The sequence below is a fragment of the Poecile atricapillus genome, chromosome 9 (assembly GCF_030490865.1).
Source record: "Poecile atricapillus isolate bPoeAtr1 chromosome 9, bPoeAtr1.hap1, whole genome shotgun sequence".
Classification (NCBI taxonomy): domain Eukaryota; kingdom Metazoa; phylum Chordata; class Aves; order Passeriformes; family Paridae; genus Poecile; species Poecile atricapillus.
The window spans coordinates 12,264,459-12,281,107 of record NC_081257.1 but is presented as its reverse complement, the minus strand read 5'-3'; the positions used below and the strand labels follow the sequence as shown (position 1 = coordinate 12,281,107).

The window sequence follows — 16,649 nt, the reverse complement described above, 5'->3', positions numbered from 1 at the left end:
ATATGAGATTTGTGCATTCTGGTGTTTAGTGGCCCTTTACAAACATACAAGTACAGCATAAGGAAACATACTTCTAGTTACTAGGAGCTTCCACTTTCAGCTCTTTCATGGTGCTGCTAGAAAGGCACCAACTTCATCACTTGCCTACTGGGAACTAGTGCAGCATTACCCAAACTCTTCTTTTTGTCCCTGCACTCCATCTCCTTTGACACCAGCCACTTGCCACAATCCCAACCTGCAGGACTCTGGCAGTTGGGGCAGCAGTCAGCTCTATTGTAAAGTCTGGGAAGGTTTGCCACCTCTCTTCTTCAATTGATAAGGTATGGAATGACGATGTGAGCTGTGTGCTGCTGTGTCAGTATCTCCCTCCGCCATAGAAAAGAAAGCAGTGGCAAGCTATCAATAACTACACCAGAAAAACTGCATTACTGCTTTCCAACTCCCATTGTACTGCAGGTGTTTGGGATCCTGGGGACTAGGATACCCTGGCAAGTTTTTTCTGCTATTCCCTCTGTGCACAGGTACTAGGGAGGGAGGCCCCTGCACTACAGCAACATGAGTTGTTCACTCTTGTACCGCTACACGAGTCAGACCTACCTGCTGTATGGGCGTGTACCTAATAGTGTGGGAATAGTCATAGTTGTCAATGATATCCAGATCCATCACTGCCTCTCCTGGCATCGAGCTGCTGAACTGAACATCCAGTGGTGCTTTTCCAGCTCCTTTGGTGAACACAGTGAAGTGTGTTGGTTTGCCATTTTCCACACCTGAAGAAAAACGTTAATTCTAATTTACACATGGCTCACACACAGAAACTCTTCTCAAGAAGCATTCAGTACCAATAAAGCCCAGTCAAGCAAAATGCCAAGGGAAAGGCATTGTTTCCAACTGCCTGACACCCCACCCTGCTGCTGCATCCCAGCAATGCTGAGACAGGCTGTGACCATCCTGCAACAGCTCCTCATGATCCAGTACTGGTCACACGACATGAACCCAGCTCTCACCAGTTTTGTTCAGGCCAGGTCCCTCAGCTTTCACTTTGCTGGCATCGTGGGAGGGGTCCACTTTAACTCTGAATGGGCTGGCAGGAATTTCCTGCAACAGAAACAGAACTCCAAAAATAACTCACTCTTCACTAGTCAAAATTAAACAGATACTAATTTTAAGATAATTCTACTCTTAATTCCAGCATCTTGAGTAAAATTTCACCTCACTTAAACATTGCCTTACTGAGTACTAAAATTCAAAATATAGGGCAAAGTTAACAGCTGGAAGTTTGTCCCTCTGTTTTTCATTTTTAAGAAAAGCTTTTTCCGCTGTTTTCCTTGAAAAGTCACTTAGGCTTTTTTAGAAGGCAGCCTTGCCCCACCATGGAGACCACACTCATTATGCCAATCCAACATATTACACAAACTTCAGTGTCCCTGACCAACTCCTCTCACTTGCATACATGCAAGTATTACAAAGGAAGTTTCCATTTTTCACACTGTAACAGAAACAGTGACCAAACCAAGTGCATGTGAGCTGATGTGGAAAGAGCCAGATGTGAACTGGCAAATGCATGGTGAGCAAAGAAATATCAGGCTGCAAAATGAAGATTACAAACCTCTCCTGCAAAAAGCACTTTAATAGTGTAGCGCCCGGCGGCAGGTGGCGAGTATTTCACTGTGAATGTATCATTAGCATTGTGGATGATGTCAAAATCTATGTCCTCTTCCTCACTGCTGACCACACGAGCATCACACTTAATTCCAACACTGACATCACCTAGGAAAAGCAAGTGGAGGTTTTGCTTGCTAGTGGACAGCACAGACATTGCCAGCCAAACAGCCAGACCATTCCCATTTCTAGCTGAGTCACCGTGTTAACTAATGTAACAGATCAGATCACAATTCACTGCAATGTTCTGCTTCCCAAGGTTTTTCCACTAAATACGCAAAATCAGCATGGAAGAGTATATAATTCTCTCCTTGCATGACCTGTGATTCTCATACTACAGAACAGCCCAGCCTGCTTTTACCTTCTCCTGCATCTGTGCAGTCCACAGTGAAGTGGGTCGGCTCACTTGCTTTCAGGCCAGTTCTCTCCACGCCAGGTCCAAACACTTTGACTTTCTGAGGATGACTCCCTTGACCTATAAGGACCTACACAAACTCACACGGGTCAGAATCGTACATCTCTGTTAAAATTGAGATCACAACCAAGTCAGAGCATTGCTTGGAGAGGAGCTACAGGATAACAGATGCAAATTAATGTCCCCAAATCTCCCAGGATGCTGCTGGACTGATAGGAGAGCTTGTAAAACACCAAGTGAGCTTGTAAAAACAGAAAGATTCATACAAGTGGATAAATTAAAAAAATTAAAAAAAAATGGAGCAGAACACACCTCTTTGAAGTTCACAGAAGGGTTTTATGATCCCAGTTGTACTCACAAGTAGTTGTGAGCACTACAGTCCTATTTGGCTAGAACTAAGAACTACTCATATCTGTACTTACCCTAAATGGACTATTGGGCACATTGGCTCCTCCCCAGACAACAGAGATTGTATGTTTGATTGGTTTAACTGGCACATAGGAGCAGGCAAACACACCATCAGGCTTGCTCTTTATCTGGATATCAATAGGGTTTCCTTCTCCATCCTAAAAAGCATTAATACAAGCAGAAGGTTCAGTTACTTCAAAAATGTTTGCATAGTTTGAACAGCCCTAGACTGTTCCAAAATATGTCAGGTTTTTGGGGTTTTTTTCCCCACAACTGCAGTTCAGAAATACTGAAGAAACGTGCAATTTACACCGCTGTAAGTCTTCCTCATCTAACACTTGCTCATTCATACACCATCCTACAACATATAGTAAATTCACAGGCTCAGAGACACTTCAGTGCTTCCAAATGACAACTCAAGGAAATTACACCTTACTTTGCTTACTTTTCCTTCCAAGTAAGGAAGCAAAGCCATGTACTTCATACACTTCAGAGCAGTCACTGTGTCTTCGGTTGTTGCCTGACTACATTACACAGATCAAAGCACAGAGCTTTGACTGAATTACACATGCCCAGAATTAAGTGGTGTGTGAGTAGAAATACTTAAGGCATTTTTCTAAACAGTATTAAAGCCCTTTTGCTGCAGTTTCACACAGCTGCCTTTGGGTTTTTACCTGTGCATACATCTTCAGAGGTGCTTTCCCAGCATCCTTCGTTTCAACTGTGAACTCAGCAGGATTGTTCACTATACAGCCAGTCCTCTCCAAGCCCGGGCCATAAGCCTTCACCTATAAGAGCACCTCAAGAGTATTAGCTTGCAGTTCAGAGAGCAAAACAAAACTAAGTGATTTATGTATGAAGACCTGCCCCCTCCACAAACCCCATGAAGCATGCAATACTACTTCAGCAAGTTTTCATTACATTAAATCAAAACCACAACAGTGTTATTAGAAAAAGCTGGGGAATATCTGGCTGGGTAATATCTCAGCAAATTCAGTGCTTTAAGCAGAGGCAGCTTAAGAGTCTACTACCAGAATCCTTTAGAAACATCTCTGCTGTAGTTACATCAAAGACATGCTATGCCATGGGTGAACTCCTATGCCTCACCTTATCCGCGTTGAAGTCTCCTGAAGCCGGTCGAATGAAGGCCATGTAAGGGCTGTCTTTTATGTCCTCATCATCGCACATGATATGCACAGCATATTCACCAGGCTCTTTGGGCCAATATTTCACATCACATGAGCCATCATTCTTGTCATCACACTCAATTTTAGCCTGAGAAGGGCCTTCTATTGCAAAGCCTGAAAAAGGAACAAGTAGGTTCCTCATGTTAGGTTTGTGGTGGCCACTAATTTAACACCACTTCCACAAATAGCTTTTTGTTAGCCATAACCATGCCTGATCTCTCAGTCACCCCCTTTCAGTAATATAAGAGATAATCCATCATCCATCATTCCCTTCTGCATCTCATCCCACAAAACCACAGATTAACACTCTATCACACACACTCCTGTCTCTAGGACTTGCCTTTCATACTCTGATGTTTCTGTTTAGACCGCAACGTCCTACAGACATGTTTTTTTTAATGTTGGGAAACCTATTGTTCCTCATGAGTTTGCTGCTAGCATTGCAAGATACAAATATTTCAGAGAAACTAAATCAAGTAACGTACCAAGAGAGCCAACTTCTGTGCCAATGGACTCGACCACAAAGTCGGCTGACTTGCCCACAACTCCCTCATGCAGTCCTGGCCCCCAGGCTCGCACTTTCTGAGGACCTGCTTCATGACCCACCTGAACTTCAAAGGGACTACCAGAGAAAAACAAAGCATTAGAAATGGTATTAGAAACGGTGACAAATACAGAATCTATGTTTTCCCCCAGATATTTTAATGAGGCTTTACATTGGATTTTCCAAAGTAATAGATGCTACCATGTGGTGGCACAGTGCCCAGCAGTGTCTTTCTAGCAGAGGTCATCCAACCCATCACATGCTTACATCTTCTACCACAAATCCTGAGTGTCAAATACTTGCTCTGCTTGCTATAGCTGTGGACACTGAAGTAATAGATCCCTTCAAAATCTTACAGCAAAGTTCAAGCTGCATGATCCACCACATTTTATAAGGTTTTTTTATTCATGATTTTGCATTAGAAAGACTGATGCAAATCACCCCTCAGAGTTTTGTCAAGTTGCTGCAGCCAGAAAACAATCTGTTAAAAGTAAAATGGTACAACAATTTGCCACTAACTTGTCTCCCCAGTGCTTCTTCAAAAATCAGTTTTAAAAATTTAAAAGCCCATCAACTACAAAACCCACTGAAGGATACAAAAATGCCCAAAAAGCTACTTTTGACTCACCTTTTTGGGATGTTTTGCCCACCCCATGTAATTGTGACAACGTACTTCCCTGGTGTGGCTGGATAATATTCAAATGCATATATACCATCCATAAAGCCTTTTTGTTTCACCAACTCCTCCAAGCCCTCTGTTGAAAGATCAGTTCAGCATTGAACTTAACAGTTTCCATCCTGCTTTCAATTACTCAGACAAGTTCATGTTTTCTAGTATTTATTTTAGCTAGCAAGAATAAATTTCTTCCACCAGGAAAAAAAAAAAAAGGTCAGGTTATAAGGAAGTTAGTTCTAGCTGCCCTCTAGGACAAAGACAGCAAACACTTCCAGAAGAAATACAGCAGAAAGTATTTTAGGTTACCAGACTTAATAAGTTCCCTTGTGTTTTATTTTCTTAGTCTGCAGTATGATGCGTGTCATATGTTAAAACAAAAAAGCTTAACATTTGTCAGACTTTGTAACCACAAGTATGCAGGGAATGCCTACTTTTCATTTTCTTCGAGATGAAGAATTTAGGAAGAAAAGCTTAATACGCTAAAATTTACATTGATACGCCTGTTGCTTTTTTTCCCCCCAGCCTCATGAAGCCACACAGTCAGAGCTCTGTGTGTGTGGAGGAGGTGAAGGCAATACAATGCACCTTTGAATACTGCTCCAGGTGGGGGGAGGTGGCGGGCTCAGAGTACCACACAGGGACTGCTGCTGGCAGCCAGCTCCCTTCCTCCCACAGCCTGCCAGGCAGAGAGCCACATGCAGAGCTCAGGACCAAGGGATCTGGGGATGGATCCTCACAGATGGTCTCTGTCAGCTTGGGTTACACTTTCCTCCTCTGCTTGTGTGCCCAAGCAGCTAGTGCCACCAGGAATACTGCTCTGAGCCATTCCCAGCTTTATGAGAAAAGGATTTCCATCTTGCCAGACCCTGGAGTGTGACTTGCTTCCACAGCCTGGATGAAGATGCAATGTGTACCCATAAAGCTTAGAGGCCACAGCAGGCAGATACACGGGTTTCCTCAGTTTTGCTAACCGATGCATTAAAATGGAAAGAACTAAAACCAGATATAATCTTACCCAGCCCTGCAGATCAAAACCTCCCCAATAGACACCAAGTACCAATAAAGCCTTCTGAAATATGGCTTTTTATACAGATCCCATCAGTTCCATCAGGACACCATCTCCTTCCTGCTATTCTTTTTCCCAAGCTCTGCTCCTCCCCCTTCTCTAAAACACATGCACAGCACAGATTCACCCCAGCACTCACTTGGTCCCTTTATAGTCACTCCAAGATCTCCGCTCCCTGCTGCTCTTGTATCAACCTTGAAGTCGGCCGTCTCCCTGATACGGACGCCCTTGGGCTGCAGACCTCGACCAGTGGCACGACAGGCGTTGGGGTTGCAGGCTGCAAGGCAACTTCAGGCATTACTACTGTCTCTGATCTCAACATACAGGCAGCCTAGCCAGCCTGGGACAACCTTTAGTTTAATGTTGACTCAGGGCAACCACAGCTTAGCTTTTAACACAAGGTTATAGCATTAAGGCAGACAGACAGGAGTCTGCCCAGCTGCTGTCTATGCCCCCCAGCTTTTAGGCAATAGTGCAGCCAGGCAACACTGACCCCTTCCAAGACCATTTCATAGAATGACTGCAAACACTGAAGCCCTGCTGCTTTCCAATTCAATGCCAGTTATCAATACAAGACTTTTCCACAGCTATCACATAGAGATTATTTACCACAGACACAACCTTCCTGACGCCTTTCGCGTTGAGGCCCACTGCAGTGTGGGGTGAAGGGTCCTTTTTGCAGATAAGCCCCAGTGAACAGTATTATTCTGCTGGTCTTTCAGAAGCACATGACAGGGATAACTGCTATTAACAAAGCTGAGTTTTGCCTATGCTTTGTTAAAAGATGCCGCATCAAATCCCCCTTGCTTGTCACAGTTCACACTTTCACAGAAGCAAAGTCACCAAGCCTTCTGCAGACTGAAGCAGGGTGGGGCAGGAGGGTTACACATGGCTTAGGCTTATCTTGGCCTCTTTACTGCAAGCACTTCTCTGGGCCTGCAGAGTGGCTACAGAAATTACACACACTTAGGAATAGTTTTCATTACACAATCCCAGCTGTCATAAGGTTTTCAACACCAGAAACCTGGGAGGTTTGAAGAGACTTACAAACAACCACAACTTCCCAGCACTGTAAACTGAACACGCATTTTCCCCAAGCACACCGTGCTCACAGCAGAAGCACAAGTCTGCCAAGCAGCTTGTTACATTTTCGCTCATTATACAACAGCTTACAGGTTTTCCCCTCACCCCTGCAGCAGCCAACATCGTTGTCCTACACTGGATGGTGTGAGCAGGGATTGTGTGCCATCTGCCAGCTCTGAAAGCTCAGTGGGGACACACAGGAGCATGGCTGACGTGGAGTGGGAACAGCTTGCAGAGCACTTACACAGCTGCGTCAGGCAGCTTGTGGTTAAGCCAGTTTCACTGACTGGGTCACACAAAGCTTCAGTTCACTTGCAACTTTCCTCCCCAACCCCAACAAAACCAAAAATCCTTTTGGCTGGGACAAGCTGCAGGCTAGAAGCTTACAAAAGCAAACATGACGGAGCATCCTGCACACCTCTTACCAACTATGAAGCCATTAGCAGTGAAGTCCAAAATTCCACAAATGGAGGGTAGCTCAGGAGAGATGAGCAGAGATCTAAAAGCATAGGAGCACGTAAGGATGGAACAGAAAGCAAATTAGGTGTCCGTTAAGGAGGAAAACAGTAAATATAGTCATTTGAGGAACAAGGGTGGAAAACAGCAAGACACTGCATAGCTGCATAAATTACTCAAAAAAAATTCAAAGGGCAGCTTAACATTTGTAAGTCTAGGCAGAAAGGAAACTAGCAACAAAAGCCATATTACTGTTAGAGAGCACTGTTTTACCCTGAGAGTACTCAGGTGACCCACTGAAACAGGACCAAGATGTTGAAAGGAACAGAGAATATAAAAGGCATGATCCAAGCATATTCTGTGATCACATCCAAGGAGAAAAGTGGCCATCTACATTTATATGCATTTTCAAAAAACATACCCTCTCCAATGAGCACAGTGCAAGGAGTTTTGGGAATTGCCTCCCCAGCAAAAGTCACTTTGACAATGTGAGGACCAGCTTGAACAGGTTTATAGGTGCAACGGTAGACTTGATTGCCTTTGTCTTCCACAGCAACTTCAGCAAGGCTTCTCCCCTGAGGATCCTCCACTTCCACAATCACATCACCCACACCAGCACCTGCAAAGGAAACAAGCCCAGCTGAGCCTTGGCTTCTCCACCAGCACCAGGCACCTTGTTTCAGACTACCACCAGCTGTCTGGGCTCAGCCAGCCATCTTCTGCTGCCAATTCTAGGCACAGCCTCTGCATTCAGCTTTTGCTGATAGCAGTCAAACATTTGAGCAGGGAATGGCCAAGACAGTATGGCGGCATTCCATGAAGTCAAACTGACAGGGCTCTGCTCTGTTGCTCTAGCCACAGGATTTCACAACACAGTAGTGAATATACATACAGCCTGGTTACCCTATGGATACCATCCTGTGGCACCTCTATCGCAGATCAGCCCACAGCTTTACCAGTCAGTTCCATCTCTCCAGCTTTGAAGTGGTTTAGATTAAGAGATTGAACAAATGAATGCTGGTCTGACAAGGATCCTCTCTGCTGGACTATATGTATTCACTTTTGTTCAGACACCTGCTTCTCTCACATCTTATTCAACTCATCATACAACAAAAACAGTTTTCTATACACTTTCAGAGGCCAGACCTGTCTTTACATGATTCAGACCACTCCCTCTCCCAATTAGAGGCTGAACTAATAATTCCCTCACTATAACCACATTTAATTTTATTCCTAAGCTCCCTCAGGCAGAATGAAATTTCAAATATGCTACTCAGCATATTTTGGTGTTTAAATGCTACAAGTAACTGCCCTAAGTAGTTTCACATTGTTCTAAATGAATTAACATTTGTAGCATCTTATTTGACTCATTCCTCTAGGCTACAGCATTGGCCTAATAGCAGGTAACAAATAATGTGATGGAGATGCCCTAATGAAGATAGTAGCCCTCTAATAATTACAACAGAGGTTGAAACCAGTTCATCATTGAAGTATGAACTCAAAGTAAGTAGCACTGCAGCAGGTTCTTTCTGTAGAGCTAAATATAGAACACACTATGTGTTTGCAGCTTGCTCACAGTTTATCCTTTACATTTATGTTCAACATGTCACATTCCTGTTTAAAATGAGTCAGGAAAAGAAACCAGCCAGGAACTTGACTGCTGCCATCCAGCAAATTCATGGCAAATTTCTGGGTCAGGCTTTGCACCCTCTTGCCCCAGCTCAGCTCTGCACTTCAAATACTTCATACACAGCTGAAGCCTTCTGAGCAGCCTGGCTGTTATTTCACCTATGAGTTTGACGGGGCAGCAAATCCTCATCCACTTTTCAGCATTTTTATTTCTGAGGCCTTAGTTTCTCACATTTGAGGAAACTGCAGGATTTACATCATCACTCATCCTGCTTACCTGCTGTGTAGAGGTCAAAGTAGGTAGGCTTATTGGCAATGTTCCCTGCTGCCTCCAGTCCTGGTCCCTTTGCTGTCACTTTACTTGCATCTCCCTGGGCTTTGTCAACATTCACTTCAAACGGGCTCTTCGAGATGTGCTGCCCAGCAAACAGGACTGAAACCTAGAGACAGACAGCATCAGCTTAGAGCCCCCCTGGCAGAAGCAGAGCTCGGACCACCACTATAAAGCCAAGCGCAGGGTCAAGCAGGTGCATTTATAAGACAAAGACTATTTCCCTCAGAGGTGAGGGACCATTCATCCCACAACCCTCATCATATCCATGCTAACTGCTGGCCACCTTCTTAAAGTTCTATTGATTACAGAGTCAGGCACACCAGCATGGAAGCTTGAATCAGGATGTGCCAATATAAGGTGGATCTCCATCCAGCAATAAAGTGAGAGCAGAGTCGCATTTTATCTTTTCAGGCTGGCTGTGGGGACCAGCAATCCTAGGAAGTGTCGAACAACATGATCACCCATTATAAACCTACATCTATGGGCATCCAGGGACAAAGGTAGGGAATCCTTGTCTGCAAAATCCCTACAGTATACAGTACCACCAGCAGAGACCTTCTAGAAACATCTGTTGTTTTCATGACAACCCACAAAACCGGCCTTGTGAGTTGCACAAAGTGGCTCAGCTGTAGCACTTGATACCCAAACACAAACGCACTTTCTCCCAACACACACTTCTTTCCCCCTTGAGAAGAGAGCAGTCCAAAAGCCAGATGGAGAACTAAGACCTCATCAATTTAAATTTTCTTCAGGATGCCTGGGGTGACTCTTTACCCATCAGTGAGCCCTCAGGGGTTCATGTTAACAACCTGTAGAGCAGTGTGTCTAGCAAGAGAATACTGGTTATTGACGCAAAACGCACCTTGTGAGGTCCAGTAACCCTTGGAACATACTGTACTGAGTAGGTCTTGTTTTTGTCACTGGACGGCGTTATCTTCGCCTAGGAGAGAAAACACATCCATCCTCAAGCTGTGCCTATGCACGCCAGCTGAACTCTTTTCTGATACTGCAATCTATTTCCAGAGTCAGCAATGTTAGACACTTGTTGCTGTAAGAGCAGGGATCCTTGCTATCCCCCTCTTCCCACATGGAAAAACATCCCATTGGTTTTGTCTTGACAAGAGAGGAAGCAAGCCACTTTCTCCCCACCCCAGCCCTTTCCTTTGCTGTTAATTGCTCTGTTGAGGCAGGCCAAAAATGAGGAGACAGTAAGTCCAATGTACAGCTGTATTTTTCTGGAATGTTGTAACATGATCAAGTGGAACACTTGGATAAGAAGTTTCTATAAACATTAAAACCAGCATTTTAACTCAAAATGATTCATGGCATCTAAATAGTTGCTTTAGCCATTCTTGCAGAATGAGTAAATGCAGACAGTGATTTAGTGATGTATGTTATCTAAAAACAGGTCAGAGTGTACTTGGCCAGTACTGCAACTACTGGACGCTGGAGTTGCTTAGCTGCAGGTAGTGACTTTTTTTCAAGGCAATTATGAAGAAAAGCTTAAGGCTTCTTACACTTCAGATAAACGGTATGTTGCAATTTCTTTTTAGATTACTTATTTCTTAAGAACTCACTTGTGAAAGATGAAGGGTACTGCAAAAAACTACAGCATTCAGACCAATTTGACTTTTCCATACAAGACACTTAACGTACATACCTCCTCTCTGTTGCCTTCTGGATCTTCTATGAAGACCATCAGGTCACCCTGCCCAGCACTGATAGTGTCCACTGTGAAGATGGCAGGCTGCTTCACCATGTTCCCATGAGGCTCAATCCCTGTGAGACGGATACAGAACAGCAGATTAGCTGCTGCCACAAAACCAGGAAGACAGTTTGGAGGCTACCCAAAGTCTTTGCAACCCATTCTCCATCAGAATCAGTTTCCCCAGACTCCTGCACGTCATGTCTTTACCCTCTGCCCAGAGCATGATGCTCACACTAAAGCCTTCCCTCACAATACAAGCATTTTTAAAAAATTGGTTAAATCACTGGCACTCAACTCATCTTACAATTTCTGACCAAGTCAGGAACCCAGCTGCTATCTGGATTCAGGTGAAAGCAAGTTACCCTGACAGGTACTGAGGGTCACCCTTGCTGCTGGCAAGTGCAGGGCTGATGCTGATAGCAAATGGGATATGTGCATTAGCTGCTCTTTAGGAGCTGCTCTGCTTCACACATCTAAATGCTTCAGTGTGTTGCACCACAGGACAGGTGACTAGAGAGGCAGGAGAGAAATTTCCGGAAGCCTTTAGGTGAAGGCATTACCCTAGAGCAGAGAGTAAAAGACTTACTTTAAACAATATAAAAATCTTACTACTCAGTTTCCACTTAACTTTTAATCAGTTTCCTTATTCCCCAGCACAAGGCCTGCTACAGCATGCATTTACCAGCAGGGTTTCATCATCTCCCTGTACACAGTCCCAGGTCATGACATCTGTCATGGTGGTGTCAGACTGAGTGGGTGGAAGAACTTCCCAAAGTTGCTGATTCCAGACTAGCCCAAACACATATACCCTTCCGTCCAAGGCAATTACTCCTTGTCTGATTCATAAAACTGTGGGCACTACTAGCATAGCACAATTAGTGGAAAGTGCAAAGTCTGATGGATTATAGAGGAAGTGGTTGTGAACAACAGAATTCCTGAACTTCTTTATCTTCAGAAAACAGTAACTTGAGAGTAATGCAAGGAAGATCATGTTTTTGCTAGGAAATCTGAGCATTCTGATAAGGTGTTAACAATTGACTTACTCATTCTTTCAAACTAAGACCTAGATTACCATCTAGCTGAAATCTAGGTATAAATTTGCTCTGTATCTCTCCAGTCCATCCCACAAGCATTAGGATATGGTATTTAAGTATCCCACCTTCTGCAAGCACATGGAGAAGGATTGATTATCCTCCTCTGAAGACAGCTTCAGCCAGGACACCATTAGTTACACCACTTTCTTAGCCTACATGTCATCTTCTAGATGATACTATCTTATCAGTAGTCTGCTTTGGATGGTTAAATGAGAACTCCTAGTGCACCACTGATGACTGCACAACTCTGTACATCCCCTCTGCAGGCTCATTTCACCCAGCTCTACACACGGCTATCCCCGGCACAAACCCCCACAGTGCTCAGGGTGGTGTACTACAGCTAAGACTCTTGTTGGGAGGTTATGAAGAGCTTACATGAAAAGGAGTAATAAAAAGAGCCAAGACTGACCCACTTTGCACTCATCTTTTTCTGGAAGCATGAAAACCTGTTTTGCAGCTGTCCAAAAGACCCTGCTCAGTAGAGGACTGAGCCCATTTGCTGCTGGAGTTACCTTCTAGTTATGACGTATCTTAGCAGACAGAATTATCAGTTAGTACATTTAGTGACTGTGTTTTGGCAATTAACTTCAGGAAAACATCAATCTTTCAAGAAGAGCCACTCACTCTAAAGTAATTTCCATTACAATGGCTCCAGAACAGAACACACATGAAAGCAGACAACAAAGTAATTCCAGTTTTTGAATGAATAAAAACATGACTAAAGCCAGACTTGACAGATTGAGGCAGGCTGATCAGTCATTTACACATTTGGGGCCTGAAAAATGTGTCTGTGTATTGTGGTTTGCTGTGAAAGGCACCTACAAAGGACGTAAATCCCAAGTCAGATAGGTGCTAAACCCACTCTGACTGCAGCAACTGCTCCTAAGTGCATAAATAAAGTCCATGTCCCTTCATTCCACTATTTTCCCAATGGAAAATCATGTTTAAAAAAATCCAAGCAAATAAGAAAAACAGAAAAAAAACAGGAAAGTTTTGTTTCTTTCCATTTCACTCTTGTACACCCAATTCTAAAAAATGCACTCATTCTAAAAGTCTTGAAGGACCAACAGCCGCCCACAGATGCAAAAAAAAAAAAAATAAAAAATATTAAGATGGAATGGAGAGCCAAGTGTAATGCTGAAGAGATGTCTTCCAACATACCAAGCATATTAAAGGTAAAATCTATTACTTATTCAGTTGTGACTGTGCACCAATCTAGAATAGAACCTCATCCATAATTATAAGAAATTACCAATTTAAAAGGTCAGTTAAAAATAAGGATGCCTACATAGATTTACAGCTGCATAAGCATCTATGGACAATCAGCAAATTCTGCCATAAGTCCTTCCAAACAGTAAATACAGCCTTTCCAACACAGACTCATCACTGTTTAATGTCTCAAGGGCTACCAACCCATCTCTGTACACGTGCAAAGTACTCAACACTACCAATCAACTCAAGTAAGTAATTTAGAATTAGCCCACTCTAATATACATCAAGTCTGGGAAATGGAAAACTGTCTCTACAGAGCCTGCTGAAAGACAGTGAGGTGATGTTTTTTCCTTCTTTTACAGAGTGCTTCATCACAAGAAGCATTCACTGCTAGATTATCACCCAGCAGCAGCAATACTGCTGGCCTGAATTCCACACCAAGGTTGTTTTAGCCCCGTATCATGCTACTTCTTCCAGCTGTGGATGGGAAGCTGGCAGCTTGCAGAACAGGTTCAGACTGGGGAATTTACATGTTAGAACTAGGAGTGCCTTTTGGACTATATCCATGTATTTCTGAAACCAGGCACCACACCAAGAGTATACAAGTGAAACTTTGAAGTCAGTTAGTTACAGTAGGTCTGAAGTTCAATATAAGCAGAAAACCCCACCCAGCTTTCTGAAGAGTTACTGCTCCATGCAGCTTCAGCTCACCAAGTTCTTACCTCTGCCATAAGCCCTTGCTTTCTTTGGATTCAGTTTGGGTTTTAAAGGAGCTCCTGGTTTCAGCTTGGCTTTGGGGAACTGGGACAGGTAAGTCATCACAGAGTGCTCATCCACATCAGGGTGGATAATTTCTTCAGGGGTAATAACCTGAAAGGCAGTGCAATTCAGCATATTGTGCCAGTGCTTGGTTACCGCAAGTCAACACAGAAACAGAACTATGACACAGACTTAGATTTCAAAACTCCCACATGCTAATGGGATTTCTTACATTTACTTTCCCTTTGATACACACAACATGATTTATAATCTCAGGCAAGAAAATCAAGCAGCTCATTATTGTCCCAGTGTGGTTCGGGGGCTTTGTGTGCCGTGATTACTTAGGGGTTCACAGGAGACTGAAAACAGCTTAATGGTATCAAAGCAAGACAGCAGTAGTCATGTTCCCCTTGAGAAGTGGCACGGCAATAATCTATACTGAAAAAGTTTGTAATTCATAATCCTGTATGCTACAGGTCTGAACCGCAAAGCTTTCAGACCAAAACTTGTGACCAGTCTCCTCTCCTGCTTCCACCATACAAGCTGCTTCAGAGATTTCTGGAATTATGTCCAACTTTATCAGCATGAAAATAATCCAGTTTGTAAATATACTGCTCTCTGTTTGAACATTATCATTGCAGGTGATTTCCTAAGTCAGTAAGATTTTCTTCTGTGGAATTCAATGCAGCAAAACTCACTCCATGGACTAACAGATCAGGCACCATCACACAGGCCCTTTCCTCCCACCCTACATGCTGCAACAGCAGCTGTCTTCAGCAGAGACATCTACACAAAATCTTATAACCAGGGCTCTGAAATGTAATAGCATGTTTCATTACAGTGCACCCTTTCTCAGGCAACTCTACATGAGCTAACAGTAACTTCTCAAAGCATCCAAGCAGCTTCACCTGCTTTCATCAATTTAAACTCCAGCCAGTCACAAAGCCAAAGCTGGCCACTGTGCTCCCCACAGGCAGCCCATGTGTTGGTGGCCCTACCTGCGGCACACCCAGCCAGTCATCCGCCTGCTGCATGGCTTCCCGAGCATTGTCCACAGGCTTCTTCGGGTCCCAGGTCTCCCAGTCAGGGCACAAACCTGCAAGCACATTTCAGTTGTTGTGTGTTATCTGCCAAGGTGCTTCCCTAGCTGAAGAAACCAAGTATAAACTCCACATCCCCTCACATTACGCTGCTTCGCAGAAAGACATTCAGAGCTTTGCAGAAGTAACCAAAACAAGACAAGCGCATGCTGCTCACTGAAACAACGCTAAGACAACAATCAGTGTAGAGTCATAGAATGGTTTAGGCTGGAAGGAATCTTTAAAGGTCATCTAGACTGACCCCCCCTGCAATGAGCAGTGACATCTTCAACAGAGCCCTGTGCAACCTGACCTTGAATGTTTCTGGGGATAGGACATCTATCATCTCTCTGGGCAATCTGTGCAAGATCCCACTCTAAATTTAGCACAAATACATCTACTATCCTTTATGTTTCACTGGTTCTCTTGCAGCATATTTGGTAAACATCTTAGGTTGCAATGCAAGATGTAACCAGGAGTATGTATTCTGTGACCATCTGTTAAAACCAGGTGGGGCAGCGTCCTTTATCTTTTCCATGACCCATCCTCTCTCCAGGGGGATATCTTCTTTTAATGGGCTATTATGTCTCACTGCAGGACTGATAAAATTACATCATCCCACTGTGAGATTCTCCACCCAGGGGGAGGAGCCAAGCATTCCTACCTGGATATAATCTGAGACATGGAACACCAGTCAGCCTTTTCCCATTGGATTCCCAGCGGAAGACCTGACCCATCTACTCCACCACTGGATCTTCAGAGGAAAACGACACCCTTCTACAGGATCACTGCTTCAACAGAACCACATCTGTCACTCCAGGAGGACTGCAGCCACCATTTAATCAGACTGCTATCAACACCCTGACCAACAGGGTGCCAGGTTGTATTCTGACTGACAGTGTTTTGTACTACTGCATTTAATTTTAATTTTCCTATTGAACTGTAGTTCTGACTTGGAATCTCCTATTGGTTTGCTTTCAAACCAGCACAGTAAAGAAAATTTAAACCGCTTGCCACAGCAGCCTCGGTTTCATTAGATGAGCACCAGCAATCCCACTAGCAAGTCTGTCTTATAGGAAGGTGAGGAAATCTTGCCTTTTTCACACTTCATCAAATTATTTGCCTTAAGCAGGTTAGTCTCAGCTTGCTAAACACTGAAGTTTCAGTTAGTGTGCAGCTTCTTGCTGGCCTGTGCTCCTTCTGCAATCCTATTTTAGGAGAACACACGAAGCCTCCCACTGCACCCTAAAGTTGAAAGGTTGTTGGCACTTGCCGTGGGAACAATCCTTTCTTCCGTTTAGGAGCCAGCATTTGTGCCTTTGTCCCTTGCACCCAGTACA

At 43.9% G+C, this 16,649-nt stretch overlaps 1 protein-coding gene across 4 annotated transcripts in view; it reads right to left on the bottom strand.

Moving 5' to 3' along the window:
* FLNB (filamin B) overlaps positions 1–16,649 on the bottom strand; it is a 71,318-nt gene that overhangs the window by 30,695 nt on the left and 23,974 nt on the right. For all 4 annotated transcript variants that reach the window (XM_058844689.1, XM_058844690.1, XM_058844691.1 and 1 more), the window contains exons 3-18: positions 15,229–15,326; positions 14,194–14,341; positions 11,118–11,236; positions 10,320–10,397; positions 9,401–9,563; positions 7,916–8,113; positions 6,095–6,232; positions 4,842–4,968; positions 4,155–4,291; positions 3,590–3,783; positions 3,157–3,270; positions 2,497–2,640; positions 2,021–2,144; positions 1,607–1,767; positions 1,005–1,095; positions 598–767 (exon numbers count right to left, since the gene is read on the bottom strand). In XM_058844689.1, coding sequence (XP_058700672.1) covers positions 598–767; positions 1,005–1,095; positions 1,607–1,767; positions 2,021–2,144; positions 2,497–2,640; positions 3,157–3,270; positions 3,590–3,783; positions 4,155–4,291; positions 4,842–4,968; positions 6,095–6,232; positions 7,916–8,113; positions 9,401–9,563; positions 10,320–10,397; positions 11,118–11,236; positions 14,194–14,341; positions 15,229–15,326 — 2,204 coding nt within the window. The remainder of the gene's footprint in view (positions 1–597; positions 768–1,004; positions 1,096–1,606; positions 1,768–2,020; positions 2,145–2,496; positions 2,641–3,156; positions 3,271–3,589; positions 3,784–4,154; positions 4,292–4,841; positions 4,969–6,094; positions 6,233–7,915; positions 8,114–9,400; positions 9,564–10,319; positions 10,398–11,117; positions 11,237–14,193; positions 14,342–15,228; positions 15,327–16,649) is intronic.